The sequence below is a fragment of the Plectropomus leopardus genome, chromosome 18, assembly GCF_008729295.1.
Source record: "Plectropomus leopardus isolate mb chromosome 18, YSFRI_Pleo_2.0, whole genome shotgun sequence".
Lineage (NCBI taxonomy): Eukaryota > Metazoa > Chordata > Actinopteri > Perciformes > Serranidae > Plectropomus > Plectropomus leopardus.
In genome coordinates this window covers 5,856,998-5,879,501 of record NC_056480.1, presented here as the reverse complement: position 1 = coordinate 5,879,501, position 22,504 = coordinate 5,856,998, and the positions used below count along the sequence as shown (strand labels likewise).

The 22,504-nt window shown below is 39.1% G+C and overlaps 1 protein-coding gene across 1 annotated transcript; it reads left to right on the top strand.

Annotated features, from left to right (window-relative positions):
- Window positions 1-6,568: 6,568 nt before the first annotated feature.
- On the top strand, window positions 6,569-22,237 carry thrap3b (thyroid hormone receptor associated protein 3b). The gene is made up of 11 exons (XM_042506441.1): window positions 6,569-6,922; window positions 10,411-10,559; window positions 14,060-14,872; window positions 15,362-15,973; window positions 16,603-16,769; window positions 16,908-17,019; window positions 17,135-17,210; window positions 17,865-18,040; window positions 19,316-19,553; window positions 20,017-20,166; window positions 20,709-22,237. The coding sequence occupies exons 2-11, from the start codon at window positions 10,444-10,446 to the stop codon at window positions 20,934-20,936; spliced, it is 2,688 nt and encodes an 895-aa protein (XP_042362375.1). The 5' UTR covers window positions 6,569-6,922; window positions 10,411-10,443; the 3' UTR covers window positions 20,937-22,237.
- Window positions 22,238-22,504: the final 267 nt, after the last annotated feature.

Below are 22,504 nucleotides of genomic sequence, written 5' to 3'. Positions count from 1 at the left end.
TACACGGAGCAGAGAGCTGACCTCAGGCAGCTCCGAGGTAAACTCTAGCCAGAGGATCAAAGGTGTGTGCATGGGATTTGCTGTCCTCTCGCTATAATGCACTCTAGCAATCAAATATGAGAAGCCCTGTGGTCGCTCTTGTTTTCTCTTCAGCTCCAGGTAACGTTGCCCTCAAACAGGACTCTCATTGCTGCAGCTGCCGCACAGTTTGGGTCACAGTGCATCTGTCACAGGCTCGAGAGCATATCGAATGTCTAACAAAATACACTGGAGCTTGTTTCAATGTGACCACACTGCAATTTAGCACAGAGATATGATTCTGGTCAGAAACCCCAGGGGGAGGACATGTTGTCTGTTGCATCTGTTTGCTTTGTTGGTGACTTTGGAATTACAATGATTATTCACCCAAAAAAACGGCACTGCATACAAAGAGGCCGCTCTGTGAATGATGAGACCCCATTAACCTCTCTGTGTCTGCAATCTGTGCTTCTATTCAGTTTCTACTGATGATCTGTGAACGTTTACATGGTAACGTTACTCCAGTTTCACCTGCAGGAGACAACACAGCAGCATTTTTTTACAGATTGATACCAGTTTTTATAAAATCTAGATTAAAAAAAAAAAAAAAAAAAGGTGTCAGGAGAGGTCAACAAGCCCAGAGGTTTATACAAACAGACCCCCATTAACTTGAAAATAACAAACAAAAATGAAGAAAAATACACAAAAAAACAACCAAATTCATATTTTGCAGAAAAATACAACAAAAGATAAATGACAACAAAGAACAGGAAAAGTAAGCAGTCAGTAAATATTAAAAAAAAAACCAAGAAGTACATAGGACACAATACAAAGTATAAAGGAAAAAAGGAAATATATATATATATATATATATATGTGTGTGTGTGTGTGTGTGTGTGTGTGTGTGTGTAATGATAATAATTTCCTTGATGAGCTCTTGATAACATTTACTTTATCTGTTGGCGAATGTCTGCTGGTCGGTCTCTTACTAACTTTTATTACCATGAAATTTGGTACAGCCATTAAATGTTCCACAGAGGATGAATCTTTGTATCTTTGGTAATCTTTGACTTTTTTTCTGTGGTTGTCACGGAGGTTCACATTTTTGTTTTTTATTGACATATCTCACTAATTTAGTTGAATTGCCTTGAAACTTGGCGAGGAAATTCAAGGTGCCCAGATGTTTTCAGACTTTTCCTCCAGAACCACTGTGAGACTGACGTTTGTAGTTTTGAGTTATATATCTGAACAAATCATGAATAGATTGCCATGAAATATTGTATAAAAGAGATTCCCCAGAGGATGAATCCTACTGTCTTTGGTGGTCTTCTGACGTTAAATCTATACCAACATTAGACTGATACATTGCTTTTATTTGGTGACATATCGTAAAAGCTATCAGACAGATTGTGATGAAATTGATGAAGACATTCATGGTTCCCAGAGGCCGAATCCTCCTGACTTTAATTTTTCTTCTGATTTTTTCCTCTAGTGCCTTGGTCAAACTTTGACTCATTACATCCATCAGATGGAGCGGTGCAGTTTTTGTGCAGATATTCAGCGCTGCATCGTTTGGTGAGTAAGCTTTCAGGTTCAGGTTCCTTTATTTGTACCTGTAGGTAAATTGCTTTGCAGTGAAAAAAGTGATAAAAAGATATCGGGTAAAAGATCAAAAGACAAAACAATTAAAGTGCCCCAGTGCTAAATCAAAATGCCAAATATGTCATAAATATCAACAAAAACACAAAACTATTAAAACCAAAAGCAATCCAAAAACTGTGAACAAATAAATCATAAACACAGGCTCCAAAATGATCTTGTGCAATTTTGCAATCTTCCTACAGCTTGTTCACAGCTTTCTATTTCACACAGTTCTGAGTAACATATCAAAATACAGTTAGATTATTATGTTATCTTTATGTATTTTTTTCCTCTTCATGTTCCTAGACAGTTTGGTTTTTTGCATAACTACCTTGTGATATGAAAATGATCTTGGTGTGCACATGTTTGAATAGGCGCTACAGTGTCAGGTCACATATATTCAGGTCTGTATGTTATCTCTGGTCACACATTGAGCCTGGTGGTGAAGCAGAGATATCAGCCTGAATAAAGACCCTCAGTGTCTCTGAGAATGAGCCACATGGCTGAGCAGGAATCGTGGATACTAGCTGTTTAACTTCACGCCTGAACTCAAGCCAAAAGCAACAGCATTTCAAAACACGTCATCTAGCCGAGTGATACAACCTGCCCGTTTCACATGTAAATGAAATGAGACCGCTGTCGTGCATAAATGATGTTTAACCTTTAGTGTACTGTGCACACATCAATACAACTCCTACACTTAAAATATTCCCCTCAGGAATCACCAGCGGACCCTGAAGGCATCTTAATGTGAGGAGGCAGACACATACTGTAACTCACAGCTCATCACTTCAAACAACATCTCTGAAAACGCTTCCACTGAGCAAACTATTTATAATTGAGATGTGATTTCACCAAGTGGTTGTCAGACAGTTTACGTTCTTATTCACATGTCTCCATAAACAAGGAAACAAAAAGACGTCTCAGTCTTCGCTGTTCAGGACAGTTTTACTCTCCTGTAAGGTGAGCCTTTTCTTTTCTCTCTCTCACATGTTTACATGTTTTGTGCTTCTTGTTTTTTGCCTTAGAAGTATTTCAGAGCACTGCCGAGTTCTCAGTTTTCTCTGAGAAAGTAGGCATTGTAATTTAGTTTGTGGGTTTAAATGCATTTTTTATTCTTTATTACATGAAATGTATTAAAGTACAATCCTCAGAAAAAGATGACAGAATATTTGCAGTATATTCACAGTATAAATGGGACTGAAAGAAAAAAGCAAAGAAACAAATAAATTCATTAATGAAATCCTATAACTTAAAGTAACAGATGATAGTTAAATAAAGAACTGTACAGCAGCAGGGATAGAAAAGTATTCATCAAGTACTTCAGCGACTGGTACTTAACTTTACTCGACTATTTCTGTTTTTATGCAACTTTATACTTCTATTCCACTATATTTTGGAGGGAGATGTTGTATTTTATTATCCCAGTACATTTATTTGACACTTATAGTTAGTTTTTACATATTGAAAAATACAATTATATATGATACTATGCAGTACTAAACTAATCTAGAAGTACACAAAGAATCTAACATTTGCTGTTTACAACATTAAAATTAAACAGAATAATATAATGTTATATTTTAATATAAATACTTCTGAATGGACATAATTTGCATAATGCATACTTTAGTTTTGATACTTAAAGTACATTTTGCTTATTTATGTACTTTTACCCAATAACATTTTGAATTGGGTCCTTTTTACTTGTAATGGAGTATTTTAAGACAATACTTATACTTTTACTTAAGTAAAGAATCAGAGTATGTCTTTTACCACTGAATACACTAATTTAAGTCCTTTACAGCTTTGTTATTAGTGTAAACTTTAATGGTTTATAAGTATGTTCAGTGTTTTATCCTAATTTTATTCTTACCAAACATGCATATTTAACTACGTATAGCACTTAGAGTATTTATATTTAACTGATGCAGATTCAACATTCTTCATCTTATTTCAAGTTATGTGTATATTGTGTTATGCATTGTAGCAAATTACACATATTTATATATTTAAAAAACTTTACAGACTTGTTTTATACATTATAATGTAGCACAATGCACATATTTTAGTATTTATTGCACACTTCACATACTTAGAATATGTATGTATTTCATATTCTTAATTATTTACACACTGGTGTTAAATTGTAGCCTAATGCACATATTTTTTATTGTTATATTTTTGCATACTTCTTATTTCTACTTTCTTATAATTCTCTGTGCTTTGCATTAGAGCAACTTTAACAGATCAATTAAGTATTTTGTTGTACTTTAGATATAGAAACAACAAAATAATCCGAATATCAGGAAAGAAAACTCAAAAACAGCAGAACTGAACAATAATGTTCACATGATGAGAAAACATTTTAAATGGTATATAAAAACACCTTATTATTAGATTAATAGTAATATTTTTGCGTTTCCTAGCTGCTCTTTCGCTGTATTTTCTTTTGTTTGCTTCTTGTTTGCTCTATTTTGAATGATGGCACAGATGCTCCGCAGGTTTCATGTTGCAGCTTTAATCCTTTAATCTGACTGACTTTTAATTCACTTTCATCTCATGACCTCACTGGTCAGAGTCGTCCTCTGCCCCTTGGAATTCAAACCTCCAGTGAGACACCGTTAACAGCTTGTAACAGTGACTGACAGACAAGGAGCCAAGTCTGGTTTGTCTCACATTGTAGCCAAAGCTGAGATCTGTCAGGAGGTTAAATTTAACTTTGGCTCGTCCAAGTGTCCAACACCTGTGCTGCAGGGGAAAATGACAGTGTATAGGAACTGTTTGCATATCTTTGTCGAAGGTCAACGAGGAGTGACTCCACGCAGTGTGCCATTAAAAGCTGTGAGAATCAAATCAGGTCTTTTACGCAGGCTGTGGACTGGATGACACGTTGTTATCATGCAGAATGAAGAACAGACAGCTGCGTTTGAGGCTCAGCTGCAGCTTTTCTCTGTACTTGAACTGTGTCGAAAGCCTTCGGGGCTGCGGTGCACCAGATTCTCAGATTTTGGATGCGTGATTCGTAAAGATGAGGTTTGCTCTGCAATCTTTGCAATATCAGAAAGTAAATTTACAGAGACAAACCAATCAACATTTCTTTAGATGTGTCACTGATGTTTTAAATGCCAGCTCGAACAGTACCTAAGAACAAATTTGAGGTACTTTACTTGAGTACTTTTCTACTTTCTACTTTTACTCAACTACATTTCAGAGGCAAATATTGTAGGCTACTGATTATTTCATAATAATTTATCTTACAGCTTTAGTTACTTTACGAATTAATATTTCTTGATAAAAAAAAACATTAGAAGAATTATTAAAATATGACGTTTTATTATAAATTTAATTAGTAAATACATTGGTATATCTTCGTAAGTTCTCAGATTATGATGTTTTAAATATCAGAAAGTACAAAAGATTAAATTCAAGATTAAGGTTATGTGATAAAATTTGCCATCTGCACAACAGCATACAAGCACCTTTGAGTTCCTTAAATTAAAACACAGAAATGCAGTTAAGATATATATACAGGGTATTAAGTGTGTAGCTGTGCAGTTTTTAGTTTTAGCCTGTGTTTTGTAACTTTTGCAAGCATTTCATCATGATATTGACACTAAATGGTGCATTAGCATTTTGGCATTTTGTTTTGCACATCTGACTGAATGTCTGTAAGAGATTAAAAGTAGGAGCTAAAAAACTAAATACTAAACAATAAAGAAATGTTGTGTGTGTCAGAGAGGAAGACTGAGATGATGCGTCAGCCTTTTTGTTGAGGTTTGATCTCATCACAAGTTCTCTGAGGTCAACAGATGGGAGATGTACATTTCACATGCAGGAAAACCAGTGATTCAGTTTGTATCCTTATTTGAAATTTCTTATTTTCTATAATTTGTCGAAAGACTGAACACACATTCTTTAGTTTTAAACGGGCTCTGAAATGCCATCATGCCATATAGAGAAATTTCATTGAGCAGCACAGTCTTACAGTATGAAAGAAGTCTTTGTGACAGAAAAACATATCAGTGAGATGAGACAGAATACAACTTTAGTGACTCACTAAGTGTATTTGTGTTTGGTCGAGGCCGAGTGGCCCTGAGTGGTGTTCAGGACTGAATCTGCCTCTGTGATAGGAGGCGTTATGGGGCTTTTAGTCTGATAAAAATAGTGCATAGAGTCACAAACGGCACAGACACCTACGCCCAGCTCAGAGACAGCTGTGTGTTTGAGGGGGAATGTGAACATTTTCCACTAAAGAATGAACCAAAAGAAAAGGACTTATAAAGCGGTAAAATGTTAGATTTTTACTTGTATTGTTGTGCTCACATTTATTTTCATTTATTTATTTACAGAGACAAAACAATCAACATTTCTTAAAATGTATCACTGGTGTTCTAAATACCAGTTTTAATGGTACTTAAGAACAAATTTGAGGTACTTGTACATTATTTTAGTACTTTCTTTTTTTACTTTCCACTTTTACTCTACTATATTATTATTATCATTATCATTGTCATCATTATTATTATTATTATTGTAGTAGCAGTATTTTCACGAATATTTATATGAAGATTTTTTTATTTTTATGCATTGGGTTACACTCATACTTTACTTTTATATACTTTTACTTCAGAAACATTTTCAATCCAGGACTTTTAGGCAATTTGTTACAGAGTATTTTCACAGTCTGTCGTTAGCACTCTTACTTAAGTAAAGGAACTGAATACTTCTTCCATCACTGAATCCAGGTGTGTAACCTGTGCCACATGTGTAACAACAAAATTAAAACAGCACATTATAATCTACATAATAATGAGCTCTCCATCCTCAGAGGAAAGTTCACTCCTTCTCCCTCCTCCTCGTCACACAAAACCTCGCGAGATTTGAGCATATCGACGTTAGCATTGGGTGCTAACGGACCAACTCGACCGTTAGCTCGTGTAAAATCTCGATTTTACCAAAAACACGCATTTAGCTTAACTAATAGACACAAACAAGCATCCGGGGATATATCGAATGGAGCCTGACACAGCAGACCGAGCGCCTGGCTTCTTCTAAAGGCGCAGTTCGTCTGTTTTTGTCGGCCTGGCTGGTAGCCGCGCCGCTGCTAACAAGCTAGGTTGCTAACATCCGTTTTACGCTCGTACAGTAAAACCAGGAAGGAGGGACCAGACGAGCAGCCTGGCCTCAGAGGTTACTCCACTTCTGCAAACATTTATTCACAAAAAACACCCGCGTTCAGTCCGGGGGAAACGGGAGAAAGGTAAACGCTATTTCAATTTGTCGCTAAGCTGATAGTTGAAGTTAGTAGCCGCTTCTCTTTCGGCAAGCATGTCGTTAACGTCGTTAATTTTAGTATCGATAGCTAGTTTTTTTGGTCTTGAATTGACTACAGTGTTGTGTAACACTAAGCAAACATAGTCTGGTGTTTTCTACATCATTTTCTTTTTAGATTGTAATATGAGTTTGTTTGCTGTTAATGTGGTGACACCCTTTTTCTGCAATGCAAATGCAACCGCCTATTATATCTTTGCACATACTCTTAAATGGTTGTATTTGACGCAATTAATCAGCTAAATATACAGACAAAATGAATGATATCAATTTAACCCAGTGGTTTGTGTTAGTGACACGTATGCCCAGTGGTGGAAGAAGTGTTGACATCTTTTATTTCAGGAAAAAAAAGATATACTTCAGTGTAAAAATGCACGTGAAAGTCCTGCACTCAAAAGCTTCCCTCAGTAAAAGTACAAAATTAACATCTAAATATGCTTTAAGTGCCCGAAGGAAAAAAACCCACCTTATTATGTAGTAGAGTAAAATATAGGATACTGTCTTTCAAAATGTATTGGAGTAAAAGTACCTCAAACAAACAAAGAGTTCCACATGCTAATTTCGTTCCCTTCATATCCTGCATTTTTTCCATTCCCTGTTTGAAATACAAATATATTATATGCACTTGAAGCATATAAAGCGCTCGACCTTTAGGCAGTTGCAGCTTTGTCAAAACACTCTGATTAGGTTTGATTTGATCTGGAGCAACTCTGGCTTATCTTTTGGCTACTGCCTTTGCGGTTTGCAAGTTTCAGATACTTCTATTTATATTTATTTATATTTATAATGCGTTTACACTTAACATCAACCCACCCAACAAGCCAAGCCACTTTTCAGGGTTAACCAGAACCAGTTCAGCATCATTAACTATGCACACCAGGGTTGGAAATTAACCTTTTTGTCCACTTGTAACTGTGGCTGATGGATGCCAATATCTACCAGCCACTCAAAAGATTAACATTTTTTGGGAAGGTGAGTGGAAAAAATAAATGAAGTAGCCACTTGCATATTTACTAGCATTTTGGTTAGTGGCTGTTGCTAATTTCCAACCCTGGAGCACACATGCAAATATGAGGTAAGAGCACAGAAAATAGTAGAAAAGTACTACATGTGAACGTTTTTTGCATTAAATGCGGGGTGTAAAGCTGAACTAAGATCTTTCTGGCCTGTGATAAAATGGAAAAAAACTAAAATTATTCATGCTTACTTTCACTTCTGTTTATTGTTTTGATCTCAGTGAGTCTGTTGGGCTTTGGTAGCATGCACTAAACAGTGTGGTAAAAGTTGACTCACTAATGCACCTCCCTGTAATTATTATTCAGGGTGTTCATGAAGTCTGCAGGCAAAACCATGATCTAGAGATGATTCTATGAATATACATTTTTAAAAGACCCATAATGCCTATAAAAGGTCTCTGTGTGTATTTAGGCAGCTAGATTTCCAGTGCACAAGTTGTGACCTGCTTGTTGAGAATAATAGCATGCAACTCACAATGCTAACTGTACATAGGAGACAGGTTTTTGTTGAGCATTACATGGTGGTTGAGACACAAACAGAGGGGACCTAAAAGCAACAAGGTGCCTTAATTATGTGTTCTGAAAGATTCAGGTTCAGCAGAAGAGCAGTGAGGGTCTTCAGCGGTCAATATAACACTTAAGTAGACTGCTTAAGATTTGGGCAGGAAGGGAAACCCCGCATGAGCACGTAGCAACCATTGTTTGGCACATGGCAACTGTTGCCCCCCAAACATGAAAGAAAAGAGGCATTCCACAACATTCGAAAGAAAAACACTCATTTATTTCTTTGGATTCTCAAAGGGGAATTGTGAATAAAATGCAAAGTGATTGACGTAAGCAGCACTGCCTTTTCAGCATTAAGCAGCCCCTGTAGTAGTGAAAGCTTTCCTCTTGCCCCACTGCACTAAAGCAGAACTACCTGCTGCGGGCCTGCTAATTTTAAGTGACTCTGGTCTCCATTTTGTAAAAAGAGAAATGGAAAAAGAGAAAAAACATATATATATTTGTTAAGGCAATATAAGGGCATCATTGCAAATGAGCAGCTAGATAGACATATACTGTCAAATTTTAGTCAAGAATTTCAGTATTACTTGTCCCCTTTGCAGAAACTAGCAAATAGTTAAAGAATATAATTTCTCTTTTTTTTTCGGAAATGTTAGGATGGAATAAGTGATGCAATGTTGCACATGTTATTGCCATTTTCTGTTAGTTTTGATTCAGTAGTTAGTTTAAGTGTCAAAGTCTCTTAGCCAAAGCATTGTTTGTTTACCTGCAGAGTTACATTTTATCTGAATGTTTTACAGAATGATGTTAAGCAGCAGTGAAAGTACAAAAAACGTCCTCAGTGGAAGGATCAAGTGTTTGGATTAGGGCTGTGTATTTGTGTGTCTTTTTTACTGAGATTGGATGTTGTAATTTTATGTAATCTTGATGTAAGTATTTACCTTTTTTTGTCTTTTTTTTTGTTTTTACCATTACTGTTATTGTATGTAACCTTGAGATCTTCTCTTTTTTTCTTCATTTTCTTTCTTAAATGCCTAACAAAGGACAGGAGTTCGAAACTGGCAATAGCTATAATCTCTATATCTGAAACATCAGTTACTGCTGCTTGTTTGTAACAGGTGGACTTTGCACTATGTTAACTTGCATTGTCCCTAAAATTTGTTTGGTCAAACTAAACCCTTAATACATAGAGTTAGATGTGAAAATACAATGGCTCTACACACTGTTTTTGTCTTTCTCTCTGTGTGCTGCTGTTTGCCCACTGAGCCTCTTATTCGTTTTTCTGAGGTAAACTATTAAATAAGCAAAATGAAATGACAAAGATCATCCCCAAAAATAACAGCGGGCGATGTAGTCAGCCAGTCGCCAAAGGCCAATATTTTCATCCAATCGCCCGACCGTAGTAGGCTGCATCCTGATGTTGGAAGCTGCACTATTTGGTTTGATTTGTGTCTAATGTTGAGCCAGCTTCCACTCCTCCTCAGCAGCAGCCGTCTTCAACATCTTGCTGCACAGAAGCTCAACCTGTCTCACATTGCTGCCGGCTCATGAGCTCATGTTTACACGCTGCTCCAGCTGTCTGCTACAGTCTTAACGCTAACCTGTTGGCCTCTGTGTGCTCTCACTGCATTGGCTTTGACAGTTCAAGGGCATGTGGAGCTTCAGGGGCTGTAATGCAGGTTTTGAAGCAGCTGGGTGCAGGGGTCTTGATGACGGGGCACAAGGTGTACGCTATTCAGCCTGTCAGCAAGTCTAGACTGAATGCAAACGTGCAATACTGACGAATAGGAAGGATTTTGAATTAACTTCGACGTTTTCTTTTTGTGGAGAACAATAGCTATTAATAACCTTAAAACCTTATAACCTTAAAATTTACTTTTCTCTTCATGTTTTTCAGTCAAAGAATATTCTGTCTGGCCTAAGAGCAAAGATGTCAAAGGCTCCGGATTCTCCGGCTCGGTCCCGCTCCAGATCCAGATCCAGATCCTACTCCAGATCTAAATCTAGAAGCCGCTCCCGCTCAAGATCCAGAAAACGTCGCTATAGGTAAATCTAGTTTTCTGTTTCTGACAGGGTTTCCACGGTCACGAAAAACCTAAAAAGTCATGGAATTTCGCATTCACATTTTCCAGGCCTGGAAAAGTCATGGAATTAGTAGAAATCATTAAAAGTTTTGGAAAAGTCTTGGAGTTTTGTTGTGTGTAAAAAAATTGTTACAGTTATCCTCTGGGAATAACCTTCCTAATGTAACATAACAATACATTTATTTACTGTAGCTGTCGATTACGGTTGGGGGGGATACTATACTGCAATATAGTATCACAATATTTTTATGGGTTAATATTAAATTGATACACGAACGCCACATATCAATATTTTATTACAGAAATTACTAATGTTGTAAAGGCAAAGTCAACTCTCAGTAACCTACTAGACAAATAACATCTATTGCTTTTGATGAAACACTTGTGCGATAGCAGCCAGTGCTGTCAAACACTCTGGTGTAATAATATCTGTTTGTAGGACAGCACAAAGCAACAAGGAAGTGGCCAGCTCATGTTCACTTGGGTGTTTGCTTATCATTTGCTTCATCATGACGGCCATTTCACTTTAGTGATTCAGTCAGCACTCCTGTAAAGGTGTGTGCAGTTCTCCTTTACGGAGTGCTTCACTCACAAAATGATCACTTACACATCTCTCAGTCAATGCATGTCACATTGAATTCATCAGGAAAACTTTGTTTTTCTTGCATTCCTCCTCAATGAATGAATAAGCCAAAAAAGGAACATTATGCCTGAATTGATGTAATAAGGGACCACGTTTAAAAGCAGCAAAATTTTATCAAACCACCTGTTTACAAACTCTCACACAACCCGTGCAGTATAAGTCTTTAACAATATTTTTATTAAAATTTCAAGTGTATATCAAAACCTGTACATTAATGTACAAATATATATACCCTCATACAGTCACACATCCATACTTTTAAAAATGTCATTATAAAAGTACTTTAACTTCCTTATAACTGTAATTTATTAAATGTTATTATAACCGAAGTGTATTAGACTCATGATATGACAGAAGCTACTTTATTGAACTTAACTGAAGTTCATTCAGTAATTTAGTATTTTAGTAGTTAACATTAGTTTAAAGGACATTTAAAGATATTGAGATATATATCATGCATTGCGATTTAGCCTTAAACTACCGTGATATTATTTTAAAACCACATTGCCCGGCCCTAGGTGCAACAGATCTATATATGTGTAAAATGATTATTTAAACACATCGCGGAGGCGGCACAGAATCAGGTATATCTGAGACTGACCGCCTGGTCACCAGTCACCACCGATCAAGCTGAAAATCAGCTGAACAATTGATCGGTGGTGATTGTATTGGTATTAGCTGTTGGTACGGGCACATAACAGGGTCGTAGCAGCTGTAGTAAATTAAAATTTAACTTGAAGTTAGTTCTTTGTTTTTCTTGACTGGGCCAGACTCCTTCTAGGTTTGTTTTTAATTTGCATAAATGTTTTTCCTGTGTGGGAGACAGACTGACAAAGCCTCAAAGTATTTGCATCAGCTCACTTTCTTTCTTGTTAGGTATCTCCATTCGTCTGTATTTGTGACTTGTTGCAGTTTTAAGATGGCAAGCAATATAATCCCTCAGTTATTTAATGTTTTCCTAAGCAAGGGAGTTCTTCTCACGCTGTCTGTTATGTTGTTGTCAGTCTATGTTTGAAGCTGGAGCGTTAAATCACTTTCACAGACAGTGAGCTGTTGGAGTGGATGTTTTTCCTTAAGAGCATTGCTACACAGCATATCAATGATTGTCAGAAGTAAAGAGAGAGTAAAGAACGAGTCCTCGTGGCCGTGCTGTATCTCCCTCCCCCCTCACTGCCTCCTCCCTCTGTGGATTAGAGCAGGTTGTGTCCTCGATGTACCCTTTGTCCACACATTAATTAAAGTCACACAGAAGGTCTGGCTCGTGGGAAGAGACTTATGTTTTGTCCAGGACTCTGCTCCAATGGGAAGGTGCAAAGGGTGAGTGTGTAGTTGACATGTGCTTGTAAACTTGATGGTTTGGTTTGTGGCTTTTCAGACCATCAGCACATGTTCAGTATTGCATTGGTTCCAGAGACTTTTCATATATCCCTGAGTTTACACATGCCACTTTACATTCTCTGAGTAGCATGTTTGGATTGCTTTTATTTGTAGTCTTTTGTAAGATAAGCTGCAGTTTTTTGGGTGTTTTATATGAAGATTTAATGTCATGATATTTTGTCCTTTGGTTGAAATCACATTTAACTGTGTTACTCTACTCTTTCATCAGAATTTATTATCCACAGTGTACCAGCTTCCTGAAGGTTGTTTTTAGAAATTAGTGATGGTTCAAACCCTTGTTTGATATCCTGAGTGTAATAAAGATTTCTGTTTACATTTTATGAATGAATGACAGAGACAGTGCTGTTTTCTGGGAGATACCTTTCAGTCACCTCTGGGCTTACAGCGCCCCCTGTTGATGCCTGGGCAGTAGTAGATCCCCACTTCCTGTAAGGCCATACAAATTGTAGTTTTGGAACAACCACAGGGTCCAAAGAACTAGTTTATATGATATCAGTCCAATCTCAAATGTACCACAATAGAAAAGGGTGTTGCCCTGGACTCTTTCTGCTTCTTTTAAAACCTCTTGTAAGTGCTGACAATATCAAAGGGCTGTAACTAACACTTAATTTCATTGTCTGTTAATCTTCCCGTTAATTACTAGTTATTCTAACTATTTCTGGATTAAAGCTTTCTCTGAAATTACCTGTAAACAGTGCCAGGAGGAAGTGTGGAAGTTGAGTTCTCTCTCAGACCACTTTCAATATGCTCAAAGTTTATTTTTGATTTCATTGATTTTTGTCTAATAAGGCCAAAATCAAACTTCCTCCCTGATTCCTCCTAACTGATTAGTTGTTTGCCTATTATGTGCAAGAAAATATTGAAAAATTGTCCATTGCAAGTTGTCAAACCTGAAGGTGATGTCTTCAGATTACTTAATTTGTCTGACCAACAATCAGAAACCCAAAGATGTTGAATTTCCATTTTAGTTTCAGCCAGTTTGGCAGGTCGAAGGTTCAATCTCATCTGTGCAGACCTTTAAGTTTGGATCAGGTGATAAGTGGTTGATCAAGAATAGTGGCTGGCATTTGATGAGGGTGTGAATGGCCTCCTGTATCTCTCTGCGGCTGTTCACTGACTCCTGGTCGATTATTTTTTATCCCTTCCTGATCAATGTTGTGGCTGGTTTTGGTCTGGTGTTCACAGACAGCTGACGTCCGTTTCTGATGTTCAGTCAGTCTTTTGTTTAGAGGTTGCCATTTCAGAGATGTAATATTCCCCACTAGAGAAGTAGGTTTCTTGCCACAGCGTTTTGCTGAAATGTGCGGACAGTGTGGCTCTTGACTTGTAAGGTTGAGAATTGTCTTGGGTCGCAGCACATGCTTCGCCCTCATTAAACATCGTTTTTCATCCTCTTTCTCTCCGTCTCCTCTTTCATCCAGTTCTAGGTCTCGTTCCCGCTCTCGCTCTCACTCTCCGTCCTACAGAAACTATCCCACCAGGGACTATCAGAACAACAGAGGCGGCTTCAGAGGATATAACCGAGGCTACCGGAGACCCTTCCACTACCGCGGCAGAAACCGAGGCTATTATCCACGCGGCCATTACCAGAACAGGGGAGGAGGCGGCTATGGCTATAAGTCTAATTGGCAGGGTGGTGGTGGTGGCGGCGGTGGCGGCGGTGGAGGAGGCTGGCATGATCGCCACCACGACCAGGACCACCACTCACACAGCCCCAGGAGGGGCCGCTCCCGCTCCCGCACACCCAAGAAGCGCTCAGGCAGCCGGAGCCGCTCCCGCTACTCTGACCGCTCATCTTCGCGGGGATCTCGGCGCTCCAGGCACTCCAGCTACTCGTCACGGTCCCGGTCCTCATCACCACGCCATCGCAGTAGTAAGGGCAAGCACGGCTCCAGGGACGCTAAGGTCAAGTTAGAAGGTAGTCAAGCAGAGAAATCGGGACAGATGGCGGACGGCAGCGCCATCGAGAAGGCTTCTGGAGGTAAATGGATCGACTACGACACCAGCCCGAAACAGATCAGCCCAGAGACTAAGAAAGAGGACGGTCCCTCTGGTTCTGAGGGTAAAGGGCCTGGGAGTGGCGGTCCTCTGTGGAAAACCATCGGCACAGTGTCCCCTCCAGCTAAGAGCCCCACAAAATCCGGACAGACGGCGTCCTTCAGCGGCTTTGGGTTCTTTTCAAAAGACGACATCAAACCAGGAGATAAAACTGTGATCTCTGCTGCCTTCAAAAAGTATGTCAGTTAGATTTCTACTATGTCAGTGAAATCATGTTGTCTTTTTAACTCTCCTATCGAATTATGAACGTTATTTTTCTTTCAAACATGTTTAGCTTTTTTCAAAGATCCCTGGTGAAATACAGGTTAAAAAGGAAAAACATAAGACTCCAGATTTTAAGAGCATTGAAAATGTATCCGTCCTATTCTGTGCTCTGAGAGGAAGTTGTATGAAATCCCACTTAATTAGGACGGTGGTGTTACGTGAGTATAACTACTGCAAACTGAGTCATGGTCTGTACTGTTTTCGGAATGGGAGTTCTTCTAATATATATTTTTTTTCTTTTTTATGCAAAATTAGCTTTTCCAAGTCAACTGAAATATACTTGAAATCTTTCAGCTTGTGAGAATATGTTATATGTACTTGTTTTTCCCTCCTGCATTGTTCATCACAGTGTTTTATCTGGAGTTATAGATACTAAAGTTTGTTTTGCTTCTCTGTTTCAGGTTCTTGGCTGAGAATAAAAGCAAAAAGCAGGCTGCTGAAAAGGAGAACGGTCGGGATAAAGAGCAGAGCAGCGAAGACAGAGAACTTGAGAAAGGAAGCAAGTCCGGAGACCTTTTCAATATCTCGTCAGCTTTCAGCGAGTCCAAGGAAGACAAGACGCTGCCTTTCTTTGACGCTGGAGAAGAAGAGTTCCTAAAGTCTCACGGGCTGAAAGAGAGGGACATTGATGAGGATGGGGAGGTCAAAACCACTCTCACAGCACGGGACATTTTTGGAAAATGGGGGGATGATCCAAGCTACTCAACGTCCTACCCGTCAGTCAAAGAGAAAAGCCGCAGGGATGCTGAAGAGGCCGAGGTCGTAGACATGGAGGAGGAGATGTACCGAAGCCGCAAACACAGCTCCAAGAAAGAGGAGAAGTCCAAGAAGAAGGAGAAGAAAGAGAAGGAGAAGTCCAGAAGGAGTCCGTCCCCTCCCACAACTTCCAGAGAGAAGGAGCGGCCGCTGTTCCCCGGAGCTTATCCTCCTCGTGAAGGGTCACCTGTACGACACCTGTCTGCATCAAGGGACGACTTTGAGCTCAAAATCAGCTCTTTAGATGAAATGCCCAGGTATGTGTAGTTACACCCGATCATGTAGTGTACACTGTAATATCACCGTATTGACCCAAATATAAGCCAAACAGACAGTGAGAGCAGGGTTTCGGTTTTTTGGCAATTACTTTTTTTTTTTTTTTTAAACTGGGAAAATTCTGTTGAAGGTGAACATATGTAAATCTTTTTTATTATACTGTCCCATGAAATTAATTCCCTCTAAAAATGTGTAATCCTAACACCACGTTAAAATTTTTTAAAATGTATTTATTTATTTTTTTCTGCTCCATGCCGAGCTCTCGTCTGCCTACACACACACACTGTGACGAGTCTAACTGTTCACATGGTTCACAGTGGCTAACACAATGGCTCTATATGGAGCCATACATGTTTTCACGTCAGCCACCGCAGATCTAGTGCACGCTTTGCACTCAGGACAAGTTTCAGTTCTGCAACTGCACCGAGCACCACTAAATCCTACACACTGGACCTTCAAGTTCCCAATGTCATGTACTTCATGACTTCATCATTGATGTATTTTTTGTGCAGAAATATAATTCAACCCCTTCATCCTGTATTTGGGCCAATACGGTAGATATGTTTTACTCCCTGATGTTCATTGTGTCTGACTTCTTGTGCTCTCTCAGCTCCTCCCTCTCTAAAGAGCGCCTCATGCCTCGAGATTTGCGGAACCCAACTAAGAGAGATCAAGAGTTTCGCTCCATTTTCCAGCATATTCAGTCAGCGCAGCTCCGTCGCAGCCCCTCTGAGCTGTTCGCTCAGCACATAGTGTCTATCGTGCACTACATCAAAGGTATAGTATGACCTGCGCTGGTTTTTGTCCAGCTGCCACAGAGACAACAGGGGGGACGCTCCATTCATGATCATACGTTAGTTACCAAAGCTGGTGCTGCTGTATTTGGATAAATAGTTTGTTCCTCTTTATTTGCAGCTCAACACTTCCAATCCTCAGACATGACTTTAAGTGAGCGGTTTGCCATGTACCAAAGAAAAGCTGCAGAGGTAGAAATGATGAAGCCAAGGAAGAGCCCAGAAATCCACAGGTACTGTCAACGTCTCATTTTCTGATCTGATGTGATTTCTTCAGTTAAGCACTTTAGCTTTTTTTTTTTTATCATCTTAGCCTCCTGATATTAACGCTTTTCCCTCCTCTCTCAGGAGAATCGATGTTTCCCCCAGTGCCTTTAAGAGGCAGTCTCACCTGTTTGAGGATATGGAGGAGACGAGCTACAAGGTGACCCGCCCTTTTGAAATTTGACGTATTTGGAGCAAGCAAATTTGAGACGATCCAAAGCAGCAGTGTTCAGCTTTGTGCTTTTCTTTCAAAGGATGCATATTTCTAAATCAAAAGAGCCCAATTGTGTTTTGTAAGTGCCAAGCAAGCCCCCCCAGCCTATGAGATATGGTTATTGATTGGGTATGTACGAACCCAAGCAAAGGCTAAAAGGAAGTGAATTAAGATCCTGAATCCAAGCCTCTCAAGGGACGCTTATCAGTGACTTTACCTTGTAAGTATTTTTCCTAAAAAGAAAAAAATCAAGCTACAACAAAATGTGAAATTCAGTGTATTTTGATAAGCTACATGCATGCTGCTGGTTTCCACAAATATATTAAACAGTGAAAAGTCATTTTTTAAGATCACGTTGTATTATTTTCGTAATTAGTGCCATCATAGTCATTTCATGGTGTTTAAAGTAACATTAGCATTCACATTTTGTCTTAACCACTAGAGGGAACACAATACTTAATATATGTTGTGCATCTTTATCTGTAATGTTTGTTTTTCAAGCTTTACATTTGCGTTTCATGTTTGTCAGATAATTTATGAATCTGTCCATCAGTGGTACACACAGCTGGTTTAGTGGCTGATAAACACGTGTTTCTGCAGGATCCAAGTAAAAAGTTCAAAGGCGACGTGATGGACCTTCGCCTGGATATTGAAAGACGTAAGAGGTTTGCTGGGAAGGAGTACAAGCGTGAAGGAGGCAGGAGCCCTGGAGGCTCCCGAGGACCGAGCAGAGAGAGGTCCTCTGAGAAATCTGGGAAACACCACAAGAAATCCAAGTACGTCCCTTTTGTTGTCTCTGTTTTTACCCCTAGAGAGTTCAGACAGTCCTGTGTTCAGATCTGCAGGGGACAGTGTTTGGAGGAGTGGTTGCTGTTGTTACAATGGATAGGTTGCCATGTTGGAGGATTAACGGCAGCAGAGTCGGATTACCACTTCCTTCTTTTTCCCCAGACATTCAGAGTATTATTTAAAACCCTACCACATGTTTATCAGCACACGATTGACTTTGTATTCATTACTGTCTACTTTTCATTTCTTTTTGCAACTCTTTATTGAAAGATGGCAGTCAGGCAAAAAGATGGATGGCACATAACGTTTAAAAAACAAAAGAAAGAGTCCGTCAGTACAGGAGACACTTTGCTTTTATTTCTGAGGCACTAAAGCCTTAAAACAAGTCTAAAGTTTCAGGTGACAGTTTTAGTTTTTTGGGGGGCCTTTCACCTTGTTTTTTCCAAACTGTTGAACTTTTCAGTTTGATCCAAACCAAAATTACAGCTGTGAAATCTCCTGCGTACCACAGTCAGGACCAATCAGCCAAACCGTAATACAACGAAAAAGAGGTGGTCTCGCTTCAGATCAGCGACACCAAAAATAATCAGATCAAAGTGTGCAATGTAACAAAAATGCGTTTTTCATGGCTATTTTCAGGAACAGCAGTTATTTTATGACTGCACAGAGCGGAGGCTGAGCTAGCTCAGGCTGGTCGAGAGGCATGTGAGAAAATGTAATGTGTGAAGAGACATGCATATTTAATGTGTGTTAATGCCTCATTTAAAGAAAGATTTTACAAGTTGTGTTTGTTTTTTGTGAAGAAGAAAACAGTGAAAACATGACTTCAGACCCTTTTTACACATTTTTACATTTATTTTAATTTAACTTAATTTTATTTATTTTACCTATTTTATTTATGTTTCATTACTTGTATTTGCTTTGTTGTTTTTGCCCTATTGTTTGTGTTATTTTATACTGACATTTTGTGTCCTGCATCTTGCTTAATTTGTCCTCTTTAAATTTCATCCACACTCTATCCTCGTTTCATCTCGTTTGTGTTCAGTTGTTCACTGTTTAGTTGCTGTGTTGCCTTCTATGTATCCCATTTCTGCTTTTGCTCTTTTTTGTCAAAGAACTCTGTAAACTCTGTAAACTCTGTAAACTCTGTTTTTAAAGGTACTATTTATATATAGTGTTATTACTATACCATTACTATTATTTTTAACTGCAGAACTAATTTTTAAGACACTCATGTCCAACTTCTTTGTTTGTGCTCACAGGAAGGGTAAGAAGAAGCGGGATCGCTCTCCGTCCTCCTCTTCCTCCTCTTCCTCTCCGTCCCCTTATCCTCCGCCTTACAGAGGCAAAGAGTACATGGGAGGAGAGGGGATGGAGCACCACTCGGAGGAGGGCTACGGTCACCCACGTTACCCTCCACGGGACTACAGTGGGCCCGGAGACAGAGGCCCTCGAGATTATGAGGGCCACAACCCGGAGAGGGGCCGCGGCCGTGGATTTGTAAGTTCCTGTCCGCCTCTGTTCATCTCTTGTGCTGCATTTGTTTTTGTCACTGAGGTACTGACATTTCATCTTCTTGCAATTCTTTGTCCTAATGGCATCACAGTAGACTGCGCTTCTCTGCTCTGTTCCTTCCTCCTAATGATAAGGAACATAATGTGGATGATGATGATAATGATGATGACACTATCATACATTTTCCATGCACTACCTGATTTGTATTAAGGTAATGTAGCGTAAATCAGTGGACCTTCACCTCATCACTAAACAAATGCCTGATTTCCATCAGTGTGGCTTTTTATTTGTGTGTGCTGTCGTTCTCATTGTCCCTGGGTTGAGTTTTTTGACGCTGACTCGGACCAAAACATATTAAATATAGTAAAAATATTCTTCCATCTTATTGTAGAAAATGAGTTTGTTGTTTGATGGCGAGTTGAAATCCACCTTGTTGTTTTGGTTCCAGTTCCCCAGAGTCAGAGGCAGAGGGTGGAACAGGGGAAATTATCCAGGCAACAACAGCAATGGAAACCCTGCCAATATGAATCCTGCCGTGCGCCCTCCAGAGGAGGAGTGGGACCCTGAATACACTCCCAAGAGCAGGAAGTATTACCAGGTGAGCTACTGATAGATTTAGTGGCGCGCATTAGCGCTGTGTTTCATTAGTACTTCCCCCTCAGCCATTGGTATTACATAACCACTGACATCACTCGGAAAGCCAAGAAAGCAGGCGGGGGATCGAAATAAAACACACCTTCCTTCATTCACTCTCAGCCCGGCTATCACTGATCGACTGCCAGTTGCAGGTTTAGCATTATACTGCTTTTTACAATTAATCACAAATACATGTATAAAAAACAGAAAGCAAATACCTGCAGACTCCTTTCTGCGAGCTTGCGGTATTTTCTGCAGATAACTGCAATACGCTGAATTTCTCAGTGTGATCTGTATCATGTGTACCACAACTGTTACTTTTTTATGTTTAATGGGTCTGTGCAAAAAATCCCCATTTTCCAATGCATTCACAGATAATGTTGGAAATAAACAGATCTTATTATATAGTGTTATATACAAGTGTTTCAAAAGATAAAAATACGTTTTAAGTTGGTCCAGAGCTGAGACTTCTGACCAGCTTTAACATTGCGTGTCTCCTTCCAGCATGATGATCGAGATGGAGAGAAAACCTGGGTAGACAACCGTGGAAGAGGCCGCGGCTCCTTCCCGCCTCGCCGTGGACGCTTCGTCTACCGTAAAGGTGGCAGCAGCCCAAAGTGGACCCACGACATGTACCAGGGCGTAGCGGAGGGCGAGCTGGGAGACGACAACATGGAAATAGAGCGCAAAGAAACCAAGAACATTGGAGACTCCTCCGCCCAGAAGCAGTAGACTCCATCATCAACATGTACGTGTTTGTGAGCGTCTCCGTGTCAGAGCGGTTACTGCGGTGATGACGGTGTTCTTTATTCTCCCCTCCACGTCATTTCATTTAACGGTTAATGTTCAGTGAGTTAAAGTGAAGAAAGACTTGAAGAGCAGCACTCTGCTTCTTTTTGTACGTGAGGTTAGCTTCTTTTCAGAGTGTTTTTTATGTAACGGTGAGTTTTTGTTTTGCAGCTGGTTGTTGTATCTTTTTAAGGGAGAAAAAACTGAGGCAACAATGGTGAATATTTTCTGACAAAAAAAAAGACAAAATAAGAATTTGTGCCTTAGAAAATAAATATAAATAATAATACATGTGTAATCTGTTTGAAGGTACTGCCCCGACTTTGAGAGGTGCAGCTGTGTCAGTGTAGGACGGCATTAGATGACATCATCTTATTGTTTTTTTTCGTTTGTTTTGGGGCTGTGATAAATCTGTGATGTTACTGCATGAAACGTTTGATTCATACCTCGCTCCTCGGGACCAATCAGTGGCGGCTCACCATCGTCAAATTATTAGACACAGAAAAAAAATCCTTTGATGAACCCCTGAACGATAGTCGCTTACATTATCCGAGCTTTTATATAGTGCCACTTCACCTGTAATTCTCACTGTGAAGTGAGGACATTTTTATGCGTGAGTGCTGCAGTATATTCTCATTGATTTTGGGCGTTTTCATTTAAAAAAAAAAAAAAGTAAATTGTAAAGAATTTGGCAACAAAAGATTTTGCGTTAGATAAACATGTAGGTTTTCTGCCTCTGGCATATCAGATAGGTAAGTGACTACCTTTTATTTAGATTTTTTAATAAAAAGAAGAATAGTTATTACAAAAGGCTAATACATGTATAGAATTATAAGATCTAAATTATTGTAATCTTAACATCTGAGGGAAGGGAAATTATAAAACCTGATAATGGTTCTTTTTTTTGTTTTAATACAACGGTTGCAGTAAACCCTCTTGCAAAAAAATACCAGAGAACCTAAACATGAAAAAGCGAAGAGAAAAAAAATTGACAAAACATTTTGTCAACGATGAACGTGTATATTTTTAAGAGGAGTCGATGCGAACTAGCGGAACTAGTTTTGTGAATCTCACTGTGCTGCTTCGTCCCACTTTTGACTGTACATACTGCATGTACTAAACCGAGCTGTAGGACTTTTGTTTTTGTTTCAATCTGAAGCTGAAAACTTTTGTACTATTCTCAAGAGCTTTGGAGTACTTTGTCTTTTAATTTTCAATAAATCTTTTCTTTGATTCAGGGAAAATTCTGTGAGAGTGGTTGTTGAGGTGAAGCTGGGTTAGACAGAAATCCGGACAAGCCAAAAAAACAAGTGTGTTTTATTTCATTTTTTGTACATTTTTAGACTTGTTTCCTTTTTAGGTTGCTTTGTAGTGTAAGTAGTTTTTGCCAATATTGGAATAGCAACTTCTCTGCAAGATTATCCACCATTGAACCAGACTTTCACCATCTGCAGGGACGTGCACACACATCTGCATTTAAAGAACCAGTAATGAGGCCAAATTTCAATTGC

Excerpts from the sequence above, each read along its gene's own strand:
- thrap3b (XM_042506441.1), top strand. The coding sequence starts at position 10,444 with ATGTCAAAGGCTCCGGATTCTCCGGCTCGGTCCCGCTCCAGATCCAGA. Across the intron at positions 10,560-14,059 it reads TCCAGAAAACGTCGCTATAG|TTCTAGGTCTCGTTCCCGCT; the intron begins GTAAATCTAGTT and ends TCTTTCATCCAG. Across the intron at positions 15,974-16,602 it reads TCTTTAGATGAAATGCCCAG|CTCCTCCCTCTCTAAAGAGC; the intron begins GTATGTGTAGTT and ends GTGCTCTCTCAG.